Here is a 16,202-nt window from a genome sequence, read left to right as displayed (position 1 = left end):
TTAGCCGCCGAGCGTCGCCCATCAAAAATTAGGAGCTGGGAGCAAGTCCCAGCACGCCCGCTCCCCAGAAAAGAAAGGAGGTTCCTAATTGCGGCTTGGCCAGATCAATTACCTGCTGCCCGCCTCTGATTTGAATATTAATCAGGGCTTCGTGCCTGGGGGGCCCCCCACCCGCACTCAAAAGGAAGCAGGTTCCTTTGTTCCTTTGACTGTGGTGCAGTCTCTACACGGGGACCCCCTTTTCCACATCCCGAGACCTCTCGAAGGCCAATGATGGGGAGGAGGTAAATGGGGTCAGACTCCAGAAATGGGGGATCAGACCCCAGGCTGTCTCAAAGTAGGGTGGGAGCAGCTCCGCCCTACAGATGAGCACTGCCCAGGGAGCACTGAGAGTAGAGGCTGGGAGGAGCCTGGCCCCAGAAAGCACAGTGCCAGGGTCCCCAAATCCAGGCTGGGAACATCATGCGGGGTGCATGGGCCCACCTGTGCAGGGCCCACCTGAGTCAGCACCGCACAAACCACCAGTACAACTAGCCAGGGCGCCCCCAGATGCTGGCCTCTCCCCCCAGGGGCCTGGAGCCTCAAGCAGTAGGTGAGCAATTAGAGTCTCTCTCCAGGCACCAGCCTCAGAGGGACCCCTGGGATGGTCTGTGAGCATCACTTGAGGACGGAGGCCAAGCGCAAGGGCGGGCACTGCCCTGCGCTGTAGGATGCCAGATGGGAAAGGGGCTGAGACCTGAGCGATAACACATCCTGTGGGGAGGGCTATGCCTGGCACTCAGCCACCAGGGTTCCATCTCGGACACCCCAAAGGGTCCCTCCAGCATTGGTAGGATAAGTCCTGAGAACAGAGGCAGGAGTCAGCCCTGAGCATCACCAGGTGTGGCCCTAAAATAAAACAAAACAGATGGGAGAGGAGCTGCCCCATCCTTCTGGGGGCTCCCAGGGGCCAGCAGAGCTCCCCAAAGAGTAACAGCAGAGCCCAGAAGACAAAGGGTCGGGGCTGGAGCCATAGCACAATGGTAGGGCGTTTGCCTTGAATGCGGCTGACCCGGGATGGACTCGGGTTTGATCCCAGGATCCCATGTGGTCCCTGAGCCTGCTAGAAGTGATTTCTGAGTGCAGAGATAGAAGTAACCCCTGTGGGGCCGGAGAGATAGCATGGAGGTAAGGCATTTGCCTTTCATGCAGGAGGTCATCGGTTCGAATCCCGGCGCCCCATATGGTCCCCCGTGCCTGCCAGGAGCAATTTCTGAGCCTGGAGCCAGGAATAACCCCTGAGCACTGCCGGGTGTGACCCAAAGACCACAAAAAAAAAAAAAAAAAAAGAAGTAACCCCTGTGTGCTGCTGAGTGTGCCCCCACCAAAAAAAAAAAAAAAAAAAAAAAAAAACAGAAAAGTAAAAAAGACAAAGGGCTGGGCTGGACAAAGGGTTACCCTGGCAGGTATTAAAGCACTCAGAGGAGCGGAAGGAAGGGAGGGAGAAGGAGGCACCAAGAGTTCAAGCATCCTTCCTGGGGTACCCTGGAGGAAGGGCCGTGAGGGGGGCAGGGTGCCTGGCATGCGGCATCTAACACTTGGTGCCCTGTGGGCAACACCTTGGATGTCACTTGGGGGAGTCAGCATGGATCGGGATGACTGTGGTCCCTGGTCAGGCACGGCACGAGACTGTCCTTTCCTGCTCTGTCTCTCACCAGATGCTGCTAGGCCCTTCTCTACATAGGACAGGGTCTTCCTGTGCTGTGCCCCCAGATGCCAGCCCAGCTCCACCAGGAAATCTGAGGCTAGCAGGGAATAGCACCTCCATCCCACTATTTCAGGCCCTGCAACCCAGCAGGAGGAGGGAACAGAGTCCAGCCAGATCGCAGCTGCTGGGGGGTCCCAGCCTCTTTTGGAGCCCACGGGGAGGCCCAGAGCTACTCGCAGGGTCTCCCCAAGGAAGCACCGAGGAGGGATCCTGGGCCAGTACCCCACACCTTTTCCCAAGTGTTCCAGGAGCCCCGTGCAGTAGGAAAGACAGAGCCTTTCTGTGGCCAAGTTCTTGTGGTCCTCATCAGTTGGGGCACCTGGTTGCTGTCGCTGCCTTGACTGACAAAGGATTTGCCACTGGTGACCCCACTTTCATCCCCGCTTCCAAGCAATTCGGAGCTCCCCACCCCACCCTTGTCTCCTTCCGTGGATGCCTTTCCTGACCTCTCACAGCTGAAGGTGCAGGGCAGACGCTACACAGGTTAAGGCTGCATAATTCTGGTTGTTCAAGGACATTGATTCCCCCCAAAGTCCAGCAAGGTCAAAAGGGGAAACAAGGCCCAATTGCCAGGGTGTGGAAGGGACCTCCCAGTCCTCACACCCCAGGCTGGTGACACTGGCTGACCTGTCACTGGCATGGGGACGTGTGCCAGCCTGTGCCTGTCTGCCCAAGGGACAGACAAAAGGACAGGCTGATGGGACAGTCAGACCAGCTCCGCCCTGTGCAGGGGATGGGAAGAAGGTGAGGGCTGGGAAGATAGTCGGAGCAGGGGACCATCGGAGCAGGGGATCGGCTCTGCGCTGTGTTCAAGCAGGGGGGCCTGAGAGAGCCCCAGAAGAGTAGGTGGCAGGGCCCAACCCTCACTCGCCTCTGGACCAACCAGACCCAAGGGAGGCCCCTGGCACAGGGGGCCTGATGGCCCCGGAATCTAAGTCCTTACAGGGACCAGCTGAAGAGTGACTGACTTTCTGCCCATGGAAGGCCTGGCTTGGGCTCACCACGAGACCTAAGGGTGTGGACCCCCAATTTCTCCAGACTGAAACCTTTCTGGGAAGGAGCTACTTTGCCCAGGGTACCTGCGCGGTACCCTCAGAGCCTCTCCCCCAACCATCCGCCACCCCTCGCCCTGGGAACCTGCGCGTGTGAGGGCCCCGCAGAGGAGAGCGCAGGGGGGTGACCACGCACGACGTCGTCTCCCGTGGGCTCAGTGGCCGCCGCCTCTGTCGCCTGCTCCCAGCCAGGACCCTCACATTGCGCCCCTCGCCCTCGTAAGCCGCCGGCTCTGGCCTCTCCACCGCGGGCCCCGTTTGCCCCTCGCCAGCTCGCGGTGCGGTGCGGTGCGGTGCGGCGCGGGTCTGGGCGGCCCAGCCTACCTGTTGCCGTCGGGCCGGAGGCATGGACACGGGGGCGCACGCGGGGTCCTGCGCCAGGGCCCGGAGGCGCAGCGGCCGGGCTGGACGGAGACGGGGAGCCGCGAGGGAGGCGCGCGCGGCGGGTTATATGGGCGCGGGGCGGGGAGGCGCCGCGGGAGGGGGAGTCCGCAGCCGGCCGGGTGCGACGCGCGTGGGACGGGCGGGACGGCAGCGCGGGCCGCTCGACCGGCCGCGGCGGGAGGATCTGGGCGGCGGGGCCGGGCCGGGGCCCGGGTGGCTGGTGCCCGGCGCTCCGCCCCCGCAGCTGGCCTCGTCCTAGTCGGGGTCCCGGGGCGCGCTCGCCCCGCCTCTTTCCCGCCGCCTTTGGCGCGCGACGCGGAGCTGGACGCGGGCCGCGCCGGGCCCTCCTGCTGGCGGGATGGAGTCGCCACCGTGGCCGGCTGGCAGGCGCGGGCCCGGCGCGCGGGAGCCGGGGGATCCCCGGGGAACCGTGCAAGAAATTTCCGACGCTTGCCCAGGTGCTGCAAACGGAATCCGAGGGTGGAGAAGGGAGCCGTGCGCGCGGTGCACGGTGACGGCGCCGGGCACCTGCGGGGATCCGGGGCCCAGGCTTGGGGGAGCGCTGGCACGGGGAGGGCAAGCGGATCCAGAGCGGTGGCACCTCGGGGAGAGACAGGCTGGCCCGAGCCGCCGCCTCTTTCCCGCGAGGGTCGTGCCCATTGGCCCCCTAGGATGAGGCGCGCCTTCACTGCGCCCCTATCCATCGGCCCCGGGTTGGGGCATTTTCAGACCCCGGCGCTTTTCCAGCCTTGCCACCGCTGTCTTGCTCGGAACCGGACTCCGGGTCTACCGTGGTCCTGCCGGGTCGGATCGCGGCGCAATCGGCTTGGTCTGGAGCATGGGGAGGCCGCGCTTGTCTCACCTGCACGCTCAGCTCGCGCCCGTGCAATGTGCGGTGGGTTAGATCAGCCGCACCCAAGGGGGACAGAAAGGGCCGGCGGGTCTACCCGGACCCCCATATTGTCCTAGGAAATCGGCGCAGAGTGGCGGGTGGGGACGGAGCCGTGGCGAGCTGGTCCGGCGCTGGCTGATGGCACGCGAGGTTTCCAGGAGCCAGGCTGCGGGCCGGATGGTCGGAACCCAGGGTCCTAGCGATCCAGGCGGGGCCTCTCCAGAGAGGCCCAGACGCGAGGACTAGGAGAGGACGAGGAACCAGAATCGGGTACCCTGGAGAGCGCGCCGGGTTCCAAGCCCTTGACAGCCGTTTTCCCACCCACCTGGGCGGGCTGCAGCTGGACCCCGGGGTGCGACATCCCCACCAACTTCCCACGAGGCCCCGGGGCGTCACCCCTGCACGTTTGCTCAAAGACTAAGGCTAAATTCGTTTTCCCAGGGATCTGAGGAGCCCTCTCGGGCATGCGGGGTTCAGACTGGAGCACCCTGGTCAGCCCCAAACTAGCACAGAAACGAATGGTCGGACGAAGGGAGACTTTTAAGATTTCGCAGGCGTAGAATGTCAGCTCCGGGGCCCGTCCAAGTGTTAGCTGAGTTCCCTGTAGGCCTGCGCCCCCGGGGATGCAGGATGCGCGCAAAGGAAAGATGCTTTCGCGGGTACCAAATCATTGCGCCCAGATAAATTGCAATCGCCCAGATGCATTTGAATTTCAGGCCAGCGGACACTCTACTGCAAGGGCGAAGGTGACCCAGGCAGTACCTGGGAACATAATCACACGAGAAACGATTCTTTACAGGGCTCTGTAAAACCTCTCCAAGGACGCAGCGCCTGCACTGGATGCGCGGGGAGCGCAAGGTGCCCCCAGCACCAAAGGAGCCTAAAAGCAAACACTTCAAGAAAGCAGCGACCGGTCCCTTAGGTTCAAATCGCGCATGAGCTTGGATTAGCCTGTGTCCGTTCACCTGCAGCCCTAGCCCGAGCGAACCCCCAAATATCCATCTCAACTCCGAGCTAGCGCGCGCGTAAAATAAAAAATCCCGGGTCGGGAGAAGTACGGCCTGTCTGCGCAGGCGCCCGGAACTACAAGCCCCACAATGCCGCGCGCGAGGCCAGAGCTCTGATTGGCTGTTGGCAGCTTTCGCTGCGTCACTTCCGGCCGCGACTGGCGGTTGCGGCGAACCCGCGGGCTGGCTGGTGCGCTCGCTCGGCTCGGCGCGGGCCGCCGCCATGAACTTCTCCGAGACATTCAAGCTCTCGGGGCTGCTCTGCAAGTTCTCTCCGAATGGAAAGTACCTGGTGAGCAGCCGCGGGGGTCCCAAGGGGCTCGGGGCGCGGGGCGGAGCGTGCACGAGGTGGAGGCAGCTTGGGAACTTGCAGGCATGGACGGGCCCGGGGGAGTTGCAAGCTTGACATTGGAGACCCTGGGCAGCTGGGGCCCCGGGCAGGGGCTGCTGATTGGGGTCGTGGTCAGGTACATCAGGCAGGCCCCCCCCCCAGGCAGGTGCATCAGGGAAGGGGTCCCAGACAGGGGCCACGGGCAGATGGCAGCGACCCCATACCTGGTTGCCATCTGCCAAGGCTAAGTTGCATGAACATTCAGGGGTGTTCTGTTCTAGCTTGCTGCTAGAATTTCCCCTGGATCAAGCAGCCTTTCCTCCAGGCTGTAAGCCGCTGTCACACCTCTGGGCTCTTCTCGGCCTCCCTCCTTGGACAGAACCGCCTGGGAGTCAGTGGATCGCGGGTGTAGACGGTTGCTACCCCGATTTTTGCACACGGAACTTCCTAGGCCCAGAGGAAGGGAAGCTTCTGGGGCCTGAGGTTGACTCTGTTCTGGCGCAGGAGGCAGGATGGAGCCGAGATGCTCCACCTCCTCAGGTGCCCCCTGTTCAGTGCCTCGCCCCATGGAGTGCGAGGGTTGGTGGAACAGCTGGGCCTGGGGGTTGTTTGTATTGGAGACTGGAAAGAAAAAGAATTCGGGGCTTCACAGGTGTGGAGTGGAATCCCTGCCCCGGCTGGTAGTCATGGCCTTGCTGGGATTTCCCACGGCAGCATCAGGGTCCTGGGCCTGGAAGTGGAAGTGGAATTTGCAGTGAATTGTGTTTTTTTTGTTTGTTTGTTTGTTTGTTTGTTTTATGCTCAGCCAATTCAGCCACCTGAGTACTGTTGGCCCCTGAGTAGGGCTTTAATCTGCTTTCAGCTCTTAGCCCCAATGTCTGGGGGGAATGTTAGGTCCTGCCCGCTGACCTGGGGGACGCTATGCTTTCTCCCAGGCTTCCTGCGTCCAGTACCGCCTGGTGGTGCGGGATGTGCGGTCCCTGCAGGTGCTGCAACTCTTCACGTGTGTTGACCGCATCCAGCATGTTGAGTGGTCGGCAGACTCCAGCTTCATCCTGTGTGCCATGTACAGGAGGGGTCTGGTGCAGGTGCGTGAGGGTGTGTGGGTGTATATGTGTGTGTGAGAGACTGTATGACTGTGTATTTGAGTGTGTGAATAACTCTGTGTGTTAGTGACTGTGTGTATATATATGTGAGACTGTGTGTGACTTTGTGTGTGTGTATGTTTAAGACTGTGGGGGGGGGCCGGTGAGGTGGCGATAGAGGTAAGGTGTCTGCCTTGCAAGCGCTAGCCAAGGATCAGGACCGCGGTTCGATCCCCCGGCGTCCCATATGGTCTCCCCAAGCCAGGGGCAATTTCTGAGCCTTAGCCAGGAGTAACCCCTGAGCATTAAATGTGTGTGGCCCGAAAAACCAAAAAAAAAAAAAAAAAAAAAGACTGTGTGTGACTAAGTGTATGTGTGAGTGACTATGTACGAGATTGTGTATGTATGTACATGTGAGTGGCTGTGTGACGCTCTGTGTGTGTGAGTGCGCATGAGCATGCATGTGCAGAGACAGACCCAGAGAAGGGCAGGCTTGGGCCTGGGGGGTGCAGGTACATGGCCGGGGAGAGGCCAGACCCCAACTTTCTCTAACAGTCAGGCTGATTCCCCCTACTGTTAGCTTAGCTCAGCACTTAAAGACTCTGACCCCGAAGTGCCTCAGACAGGGGCGAAACTCCAGGGTGCTATGCACTCACAACTGAGGATGAGGGTGGCCGAGCAACAGATGTTTTCAGTCCCCTGGCCCGCCGACACCACAAGATCATGGGTATCTGGACCCCACTGGGCTTCTCTAGACTAGAGCCCTACCATACCTGTGATCGTGGGGTTCCCCCCATGCCAGGTTCTTTCCTTCCCTTGTGTGTCCAGGTGTGGTCTCTGGAGCAGCCCGAGTGGCACTGCAGGATTGACGAAGGCTCTGCAGGGCTGGTGGCCTCCTGCTGGAGCCCCGATGGGCGGCACATTCTCAACACCACCGAGTTCCATGTGAGTGGGGGGCACCAAGGGCCATGAGGCGAGTGTCATGTTGATGCTCAGCTGTTTGCTCTCATTTCGAGGCCTCACCTGGCAGTGCTCAGGGCTTATGGCTCTGTGCTCTGGGGTCACTCCTGTTGGAGACTTGGGGGGGGAGGTATTTGTCCTGAGGATTGAACCAGGGTTGGCTGCCTGCAGGGCGAGTGCCTTTCTGCTGTGCTGTCTCTCAGGCCCTGAGTTAGAAAGGGTTTTATTTTTGTTTTGGGGGTATACCTGGCGATGCTCATGGGTTACTCCTGGCTCTGCGCTCAGAAATCGCTCCTGACAGGTTCAGGTGACCATATGGGATGCCTGGAATCGAACCTGGGTCTGTCTCGGGTTGGCTGCTTCTAAGGCAAATGCCCTACTGCTGTGCCGTTGCTCTAGCTCCAGAGTTGGGATGTTTTAAAAGGTGCAGGGTGCTTGTCTGGTAAATTTCCTCTCCTCCCACCCCCACCAGGGCAGGATCATGGCCCTGACAGGTCAGAGGATGGGTCTCACCAGTTGCCTGTGTAGGACTCAGTACGAGCCTTGGCAGCTCACACCCCCTTCCCAAGTGACCCTGGCCCCCAGCTCAGATGATCATGACACAAGCTCATCTCTCAGGGACAGACCCTTGGGTTGACCTCGGTGCTGCATCCACCTGTGGTAGCCCTAAGACCATCACTCTGAAATGAACATCAAATGGCGGTGGTGGCCGAGGGACACACCCATCCTCAGCCCCTGCCTCTCCTACCTCCCACAGCTGCGCATCACCGTCTGGTCATTATGCACCAAGTCCGTGTCGTATATCAAGTACCCGAAGGCATGTCAGCAAGGTGAGCGGCATCTTCGGTGCCAGGCCTGAGCCCATCTGTGCAGCTGGTAGAGCACAGACCCCCAGCTCGCTGTTGTGTATGCCCCATCTGGTGTTTCCCAGGTCCCTGACCTGCCCGGCCGTCACTACCCCTTACAGTCCTGAGGTGCTATATGTGTGTGTCGGTTGTGGTGACTCTCCCGTGCCTGACCAGGCCCTGCAAATCCTGCTCTCAGGTGGGGCCGAGCAGTTCTGGCTGCTGCTGGGGGCCCTTCGGGAGGACCATGTGCCCCTATCTTGTGTCACCAGCACTGGGTACATTCTGTGTCCCCAGGGGACTCCATTTGCTGAGGCCAGTTCATGGCAGGACCAGTGCCCCTCAGTGGGAATGGCAGGATGTGGGTGTCCCTTCAGATGGCCCCCAACAGCTGCACAGAACTGCCTGGCCGAGCCCACTGATGCCTCATCTGGCCTGTGCTCCAGGGTTGGAGAAAGAAAGCGGGGAAAGTGGCTGCACCTGGGTCTGCTGGGGGCCAGCCTGGGCCACCCTGTCAGACCTGGGCAGAGCAGTAGCTTGTGTCTGTGGCTGTATGTGAGCTGCATGTACCCCTGGGCACCCACTGGGTCCCATGTCTCCTTGGTCTACAGGGACTAGCTCCTGATCTCCCCTTCTTGGCCTCCCTGTCTTTGATCTTTAGGGAGCTGACCTGACCCCGACTTGTTTCCATCCCCCATCTTGTTTCTGGTCTGCGGCGTGCCGCCCCCAGTCCTAGCCCCTGCACCCACCCACTTTGTCTCTGGTCTTCGGGGCCCCACCCTCTGCCCTGATCCTGCCCACCACTGTGTCTCTGAGAGCCTACGGGGACCCACCCCACCCCCCAGAGTGAGGCTCATGGTCTCCCTAGGAATCGCCTTCACGCAGGATGGCCGCCACATGGCTGTGGCTGAACGGCGTGACTGCAAGGACTACGTGAGCATCTTCGTGTGCGGGGACTGGCAGCTGCTGCGGGTGAGACCTGACCTCAAGCTGGGTACTGGACAGTGAATGCCCCATCTTGGAGGAGTGGCCCGGCCTGGAGGGACTTGGAGACTGTGGTTCAATCCCAGGCCTGGCAGTTCAGGCTTTCCGAGGACAGTTAGCCATGCCCACAAATGTCTCTCCCTGCAGCACTTCGACACGGACACTCAGGACTTGGCCGGGCTCGCGTGGGCCCCCAACGGCTGTGTGCTGGCCGCCTGGGACAGCTGCTTGGAGGTACGCCACCCTGGAGTCACCCACCCTATGCCCGGCCTCGGGGGGGCCTCGTGTGACTGGACTGTCGCCCGCAGTACAAGATCCTGCTTTACTCCCTGGACGGCCGCCTGCTGGGTTCCTTCTGTGCCTACGAGTGGTCACTGGGCATTAAGTCGGTGGCCTGGAGCCCCAGCAGCCAGTTCCTGGCGATCGGCAGCTATGACGGAAAGGTGGGTGTTGCACCCAAGCCCGGCTCATGGCCCACCACTCCGAGGCCCGGCCTGACCGACCACCTACCTCTCCCCTCCAGGTACGCATCCTGAACCACGTGACCTGGAAGATGCTCACAGAGTTCGAGCATCCGGCCACCATCAACAACCCCAAAATTGTGAGTGCACCAAGCTGGTGTGACTTCTGAGAGAGAGATGGAGGATGGCGGTTGAATTTGGGGGTAGGAGTAGAAGATGGTGTTTCCCTTGGGGCAGTACATGGACAGCCCCTACCCATGATTCACTGTCCAGTATGCGTGGGAATCCCACTCTGCCCCCCCCCCATGGCTGACCCTTCCCTGGCCGTGAACCTCTGTGACCCTGATACTATAGACAGTAGGGGTCTGAGCTGGGCTGAGAGCACAGCCCCCAATGGCCTCTCAAGTCCTGCATACCCGACACCCATCTATAGCCTGTCACAGCTGTCACTTGTCACCATTGGCCACATGGTTGATAGCTGCTGCCCCGGTCCTCAGAGCTGCAAGCAACGGGCCAGTGTGTCCCCCACCTTCGGGCCGGCCAGGTCTCAGTCCTTACCAGGTGGCACCCAGCAGGTGGTATTAGTGGCCTTGGTGTGACCTGGCAGTGGTGTTAGTGGCCGTGGTGTTGTGCAGGTCGTTTACAAGGAAGCCGAGAAGAGCCCAAGGCTGCTGCTGGGCACCCGGCCCTTCCCCCCGTCCAGAGGCGCAGTTACCTCTGTAGAGAGCAAATGTGAGCACCGGATCTCCCGTACACCCCAGCCCTTCCCTGACACCAGCTGTTCTTGGCTGCTGCTTCTCAATGCTCTGGAATTTCCCTGCAGGGGGACCCATACACCACCTCTAAGTTTGTGCCCCACCTAGGGGAAGTGAGGTCACTCAGTGTTGCCATCCTGTGTGCTGGACAGATCATTAGTGCAGATGGAGGTCCCCAGCTCTGCGGGGGTCCATTCTGTGGAGGAATCTGGGTGGCGGTCCCAAGATAATACTGGCACAGTGTGGGCAGATGCTAGTGGCTGGCAGGGGTGAGATGGGGAACTGCAGTCTGTCCCCATGGCCAGGACCCATCCTCTGACTCAGGGTGGCTCTTCTTGGCCCCGTGCCGCCCTCCTCTTCCTGACATTCCAGACGAGATCGCCTCGGTGCCCATCTCCCTACAGACCCTCAAGCCTGCGGCTGACCGAGCGAACCCCAAGATCGGGGTGGGCCTGCTGGCTTTCAGTGCCGACAACTACTTCCTGGCCACCAGGAATGGTGAGTGCAGGATCCTAAGCCTGGGTCTGTGTGTGGCTAGGCTAGGAGCCCCCATGCCCTGACACGCCTCTGCCTGCAGACAACATGCCCCACGCTGTGTGGGTCTGGGACGTGCAAAAGCTGCGGCTCCTGGCAGTGCTGGAGCAGTTGGCCCCGGTGCGCACCTTCCAGTGGGACCCACAGCGGCCACGCCTCGCCGTCTGCACAGGCGGCCCCAGGGTCTACCTGTGGTCGCCCGCTGGCTGTGTTTCAGTACAGGTGCCCGGCGAAGGTAAGTGTTGAGACCTGGGCAGGGTCCAGGCACACATCTGAGCCTGCACTGACCTGTCCCATCCCCATAGCTGACATCCAGGTGCTGGCTCTAACCTGGCACCGCTCTGGGGACTCCCTGGCCCTGCTCAGCAAAGACCATTTCTGCCTGTGTTTCCTGGAGCCGCAGTGTGTGGGCACCATAGGCCAGCTGGGAAAAGCCACGTAGGCCGAGCAGGCCTCTGCCCAAGGCCGAGCACTGCTGTAAATATGTACATTCGGGGCGTTTTTATTTAAAATAAATGTTTGCAGGTTTTCTGGTGGTGTCAGTGTCTGAGGCATGGCTTGTGATTCCTTGAGGGCATATTCTGGGCGTGCATAGTAGGGAGACAGGTTGTACCCACCATGTCTGCTGGGAGCCACCCTCAGGGCTCCCAAGACTGATCTGGGCCCAGCACCTGGGGCTGAGCGGTTCCAGAGGAGGACCGGTGTGCCAGATCCGGGACCCTGGATGAGTACAAAGCTCCGGTCAGTATGCAGTCCTGAGGGGCTGTGACAGGAAGGGCTGGCGTAGTTGAGTGACCTCTAGTGTGCACAAGTCAGAGTTCCAGGGAACTGCTTGAGCTCTCAGGGCCACCTCTGAAAAGGGGGGTGTGGTTGGGGACATCCGTGGTCAGCTTGAGGGGGGGACTCACTGGGCCACCAGAGGAGTGGCACACTGGGCAGCCTTGGGAGGGAGGCTGGCACTCTGGTGGGGCATGTCTGCCAGGGAAGAAATGCAACTGTGGCTGGGGCAGAGCAAAAAGGCCCAGGAAGAGCATTTGCACCAGCAAAGGTTTCAGGTCACCTGGGCCAAGAGTGGGGGTACCCAAACCCACTGAGGCAGCCGGGGTCTGAGACGGGGGAACCACGGGAGGAGCAGCCTGCACCCTATACCAGTCACCAGGTGTTGTCCTCAGAGGCTGGGCACCATCTGCAAACTGCAAACATTCCAGGCTCACACTCCAGGCTCACCACGGGGACAAGCATGACACAGACTAATTTTCAGAACAGCAGAACCGGGGTCTATTGCCTGTAGCTGGGTGGATCCTACACCAAGGCCTGGACCAGCAGCAGCTTCTGTATTTAAGCTTTACAAAGAGACAGAACTTTGGGCACAAGATGGGCTGGACAGCCAGTGTAGCTACACCTGCAGGTTCAGTGTGAGCTGCCCCCGAGCTGAAGGGGCCGGGAAGAGAGAAAGTAAATGGCGGGTCCATGCGAGGATGCAGGCCAGGAGGAAGGTGGGAAGCCCAGAGCCAACCCTGGGAAGCAGAGCGGATCTGGGAAGCGTGGCCTGGCTCTCCTGCCCAGGACCCTGGTCCCTGTCGACTGCAACCGTACAGGGAAAGGCCTTCCCTTAGCCCTGACTTGCTGCCCCTGCCGGCTGCACCACTAGAAGCCGATCTTGCCACGAGTCATGGAGTAGCCCAGCTTGGCCTCATTGTTGATGAAGGACATGAGCCCCACGTAGGTCTCGATGAGCAGCGGCCGCTCCAGCACCAGCACACCCTGGCCACCCGCTGGGCCTCCCTTCTGGGCCTTCTTCACGGCCTGGATCAGCAGCGCCTTGAAGCCGTCCAGCTGGAGGTCTCAGAGCACGTCAGTGCCATCCCACAGAGAAAAGACTCCACCCCACCGGGGCCCCCTGACAAGTTCAGGGCTGCTCAGCACTGTGGGGTCTGGTGCTTCCTCTCACCTCATCCTCCCTCCCAGACCCCCACTGTTCACCCGAGACCGCTGAGGGCAGGATTCCCCAGTTTACTGTTTCTAGGGTACTGCAAGTCTGGCGAGATGCCTCACCTGGCAGAGAGAAGCCGTCTTCTCATCGGCACCAGCCATCGGGTGCTCAATGAAGGTGGCGTAGGGCACGTTGGTGGACCAGGGGTTCCACCTGTTCAGGAAGGACGCGCGGCTCTGCTTGTCCCATTGGATGCGAAGCCCAAAGCCTTGTCGCCTGAGTTGGGAGCAGGAAGCACTGCCTGAGCAGAGGCCATGCCACACCTGCCCGTCCACTCAGGCACGCACACATACAGAGCCTACTGCATCAGGGTCCCGAGTCAGGGTGCCTGTCACTGCTGACACACATGCTTCTGTTCCCACCATTCACCGTCTCAGGCCACACATAAGCAGAGTTGTGATACCCTTCCACAGGGCAAGTGACAACAGCTCAGTGCTCTCAGCTTTTTGCAATGGTTGGCTGATGGAGTTTGCCTTTGGGGGGCCAGATGGAACCAGGCTGAGGGTGGGGCTTCCAGAGGTTGCTTCCCTGCCTCCTGCTGGTTGACATTTTCAGTCCATCTTCATTTCTATCTCAATCTCCACTCCCAAACCGGAAAGGACTACTCAGGTCAACTATTTAGTTCATACTGTAATGTCCGCTTCTTCGTGCTGCAGAAAATTCCCCCGAAGTTTTTGAACAGTACAATGGGGATGCTTCTGTTTACTTTTGGACCACACCCAGTGATGCTCAGGGGTTATTCCTTCCTATGCACTTGGGGAACGTTCCCTGCAGGGGATCACCTGGGATGCCAGGGATAGAATCTGCATCGGCTGCGTGCTTGACTGCCTGGGGCCCTCCCAGCTGTACTATCGCTCCCGCCCCATCATGGACATTTTTAGACTTGTTAACTGCCCCACGACACCTGTAAATTATTCAAAGTGTGCTGTTCTTTCTCTCTTATAAAACAACCAAGTATCAAAACTGCCCAGAGAGCTGCCCTGGGTGAGTTCCTACCCTGACCCTAGTGGTCCAGAGCAGCAGGTCCTGTTCTGTAGCAGACCCCCACTCCCATCACGGTGCACAGACCGCCCCCCAAGCCTGCCTTACAGCACCAGCAGAGAGCGTCCACTTACTTGTTGAGAGATTTGGGGGGGAACTGGAACTCCCCGAACGAGATGGTGTCCACGGCGTCCAAGGCGACCCGGACCACCTGCAGGCACTGCAGGCTGATGAAGTCGTACTTGCAGATGAGCAGGGCCCGGTCGGTGACCAGCACCAGCCTCTCCTTCTCGTTGTTCCAGTGGTCCACCCTGCGGGAGGGAGGGAGGGAGGGAGGCCGGTCAGGTCAGATCAGAGCCAGGCCGGGCAGCACCCTGGGGTCACCCACCCACGACCACCACCCACCCACCCGCCTACTCACTCGGTCAGCAGCCACACGCCCTGGATGTCCCCGTCCTCCACGGGCCGGACCACCACGCGGATCTCCTCCACCGCCTGCTCGATGGTCCCGGGCTGGGCATGGGCATGGGCAGGAGTGGGTGGGTCAGAGGTCAGGGGTCAGAGGTCAGGGTCACGATCCCCTCCCTCCCCGGCCCCTCCCTCGCCCACCCGGAACACGAAGTACTCCTTGACCCGGGCGCGGCGCGTGGGGTCGTGGACGCTGAGCGGAAACAGCGTCTGGCACTGCGACGCGCCCGGCCCCGGCCTCCCCGCGATCGCGGCCGCCCGGGCCTCGTCGTCGTCGTCGCCGGCCGCCAGCAGCGCCGTGGGGCTCGTGCCCGCCGAGTCCACCGAGTCCCGCAGCTGCAGCATCGCCGCGCCCGGCCCGCCCCGACCCGCGACCCGCGACCCGCCGCCCGCCTCCCGCGGACCCGACGCGGCCACCGTCGTCACCGCCCCTGCCGTGCTCGCCCCGCCCCCGGCCGCTGCGATTGGCTCGGCCTCGCTCGCCCCGCCTTAGGCCCGCCCCTCCGCGCGCTCCCGCCCTCGCGATTGGCCGCTCGGGACGTCTCTCCGCGGTTGGGCCCGCCCCGCCTGCCGGCAACAATCGGGCCGGAAGTGTCGAGTGGCCCCGCCCGCTCGCTTCCTGTTTACCAGGCCGGAAGGGCGGGGCCGGCGCGGTTGCCCGGGAAACGGCGACGCGCCGCAGGGGGCGGGGCGGGGCGGTGGCTGAGTCGGTGATTGACGCGGGCCATCCTCACCCTCCGAGTTTGCGGGTTCGAGTCCCACTTGGGTCGCCACGAACACACTCCCGGGCCCCGCGCCTTGGACACTGATACCCCAATTCCAAGTGACCTCCGCCATCTATCTGCTATCCTTCAGGAGCTCGTGCCTACCTTGGCCAGTTGCTCGCTAAGCCCTGCAGGTGCTAAGCCGGGGTGCAGGGGTGTAGGGTGCAGGGGGCGGGGTGCAGGGGTGCATGGGCCCCAGAGGCTCTGGGAGTTAAGGGTCCAACCGGTAGCCTTTAGGGTGTGCGGGGACGGAGCTCTGGTACAAGTGACAGTGTGGAGTGGACGCCCCTGAGTGGAAAGCCAAGAGAGTTTGAGGATTTGTGACATGGAGCAGCTGGGAGGGAAACCAAGGCCAGACTGGGGCAGATGGAATGGAGACGAGGGTGTACATTTTGGTGTAGAGTGGGGTACTGACTGGGATGTTTTTTTTTTTCAGGGCTCTTCAGGGGTTACCCCTGACTCTGCACTCAGAAATCCCCCCTGGCAGGCTCAGAGGACCATAAGGGATGCCGGAAATTGAATCCAGGTCCATCCTGGATTGGCCACATGCAAGGCAAACGTCCTACCGCTGTGTTATCTCTCCGGCCCCTAGACTGGGGTATTCTTACCCTACATTACAGTGGAAGCTATAAAAGGGGTCCACCCCCTTAAGAGAGGTCCAGCTGTTATTGGCACACACACACACACACACACACACACACACACACACACACACACACACACACACACACACACGTGAAGCTCCTAGCTACAACTTTTCTCCCAGATTTCAACAGACATCTGTCTGCATCTTTTTAGACTGTTTATCCTTCGCCTTGTTTACCTGTTCCTTATACCTGGCCCTCCATCAGATCTTTTTTTTTTTTTTTTGGTTTTTGGGCCACACCCGTTTGACGCTCAGGGGTTACTCCTGGCTATGCGCTCAGAAATCGCCCCTGGCTTGGGGGGACCATATGGGA

At 60.8% G+C, this 16,202-nt stretch overlaps 3 protein-coding genes across 3 annotated transcripts in view; 2 read left to right on the top strand and 1 right to left on the bottom strand.

The window, feature by feature from the left end:
* Positions 1-16,202, top strand: part of CEP104 (centrosomal protein 104) — a 223,291-nt gene that overhangs the window by 78,252 nt on the left and 128,837 nt on the right. The gene's annotated exons all lie outside the window — the stretch shown is intronic.
* WRAP73 (WD repeat containing, antisense to TP73) lies at positions 5,258-11,570 on the top strand. Its single transcript, XM_049775412.1, has 12 exons — positions 5,258-5,374; positions 6,349-6,501; positions 7,327-7,443; positions 8,216-8,288; positions 9,172-9,275; positions 9,435-9,521; positions 9,596-9,730; positions 9,811-9,888; positions 10,384-10,480; positions 10,876-11,001; positions 11,081-11,272; positions 11,343-11,570. Exons 1-12 carry the CDS (start codon positions 5,306-5,308, stop codon positions 11,477-11,479), a joined length of 1,368 nt encoding a protein of 455 aa, XP_049631369.1. The 5' UTR covers positions 5,258-5,305; the 3' UTR covers positions 11,480-11,570.
* Positions 12,289-14,844, bottom strand: TPRG1L (tumor protein p63 regulated 1 like). Its single transcript, XM_049775388.1, has 5 exons — positions 14,621-14,844; positions 14,433-14,524; positions 14,146-14,322; positions 13,093-13,246; positions 12,289-12,873 (listed from the first exon to the last, which is right to left on the bottom strand). The coding sequence occupies exons 1-5, from the start codon at positions 14,822-14,824 to the stop codon at positions 12,685-12,687; spliced, it is 816 nt and encodes a 271-aa protein (XP_049631345.1). The 5' UTR covers positions 14,825-14,844; the 3' UTR covers positions 12,289-12,684.

This window comes from Suncus etruscus, chromosome 6 (genome assembly GCF_024139225.1).
Source record: "Suncus etruscus isolate mSunEtr1 chromosome 6, mSunEtr1.pri.cur, whole genome shotgun sequence".
Classification (NCBI taxonomy): domain Eukaryota; kingdom Metazoa; phylum Chordata; class Mammalia; order Eulipotyphla; family Soricidae; genus Suncus; species Suncus etruscus.
Note: the sequence above shows the minus strand (reverse complement) of the source record. Positions and strands in the feature narration are given on the sequence as shown.

What these genes read in the sequence shown, in the direction of transcription:
- TPRG1L (XM_049775388.1), bottom strand. Translation starts at nt 14,824, where the DNA reads ATGCTGCAGCTGCGGGACTCGGTGGACTCGGCGGGCACGAGCCCCACG. An exon ending in AGGAGTACTTCGTGTTCCGG is followed by an intron (nt 14,525 to 14,620) that starts GTGGGCGAGGGA and finishes GCCCATGCCCAG; the next exon opens with CCCGGGACCATCGAGCAGGC. An exon ending in GGCGTGTGGCTGCTGACCGA is followed by an intron (nt 14,323 to 14,432) that starts GTGAGTAGGCGG and finishes TCCCTCCCGCAG; the next exon opens with GGTGGACCACTGGAACAACG.
- WRAP73 (XM_049775412.1), top strand. Translation starts at nt 5,306, where the DNA reads ATGAACTTCTCCGAGACATTCAAGCTCTCGGGGCTGCTCTGCAAGTTC. An exon ending in ACAGGAGGGGTCTGGTGCAG is followed by an intron (nt 6,502 to 7,326) that starts GTGCGTGAGGGT and finishes TTGTGTGTCCAG; the next exon opens with GTGTGGTCTCTGGAGCAGCC. An exon ending in AGTACAGGTGCCCGGCGAAG is followed by an intron (nt 11,273 to 11,342) that starts GTAAGTGTTGAG and finishes CCATCCCCATAG; the next exon opens with CTGACATCCAGGTGCTGGCT.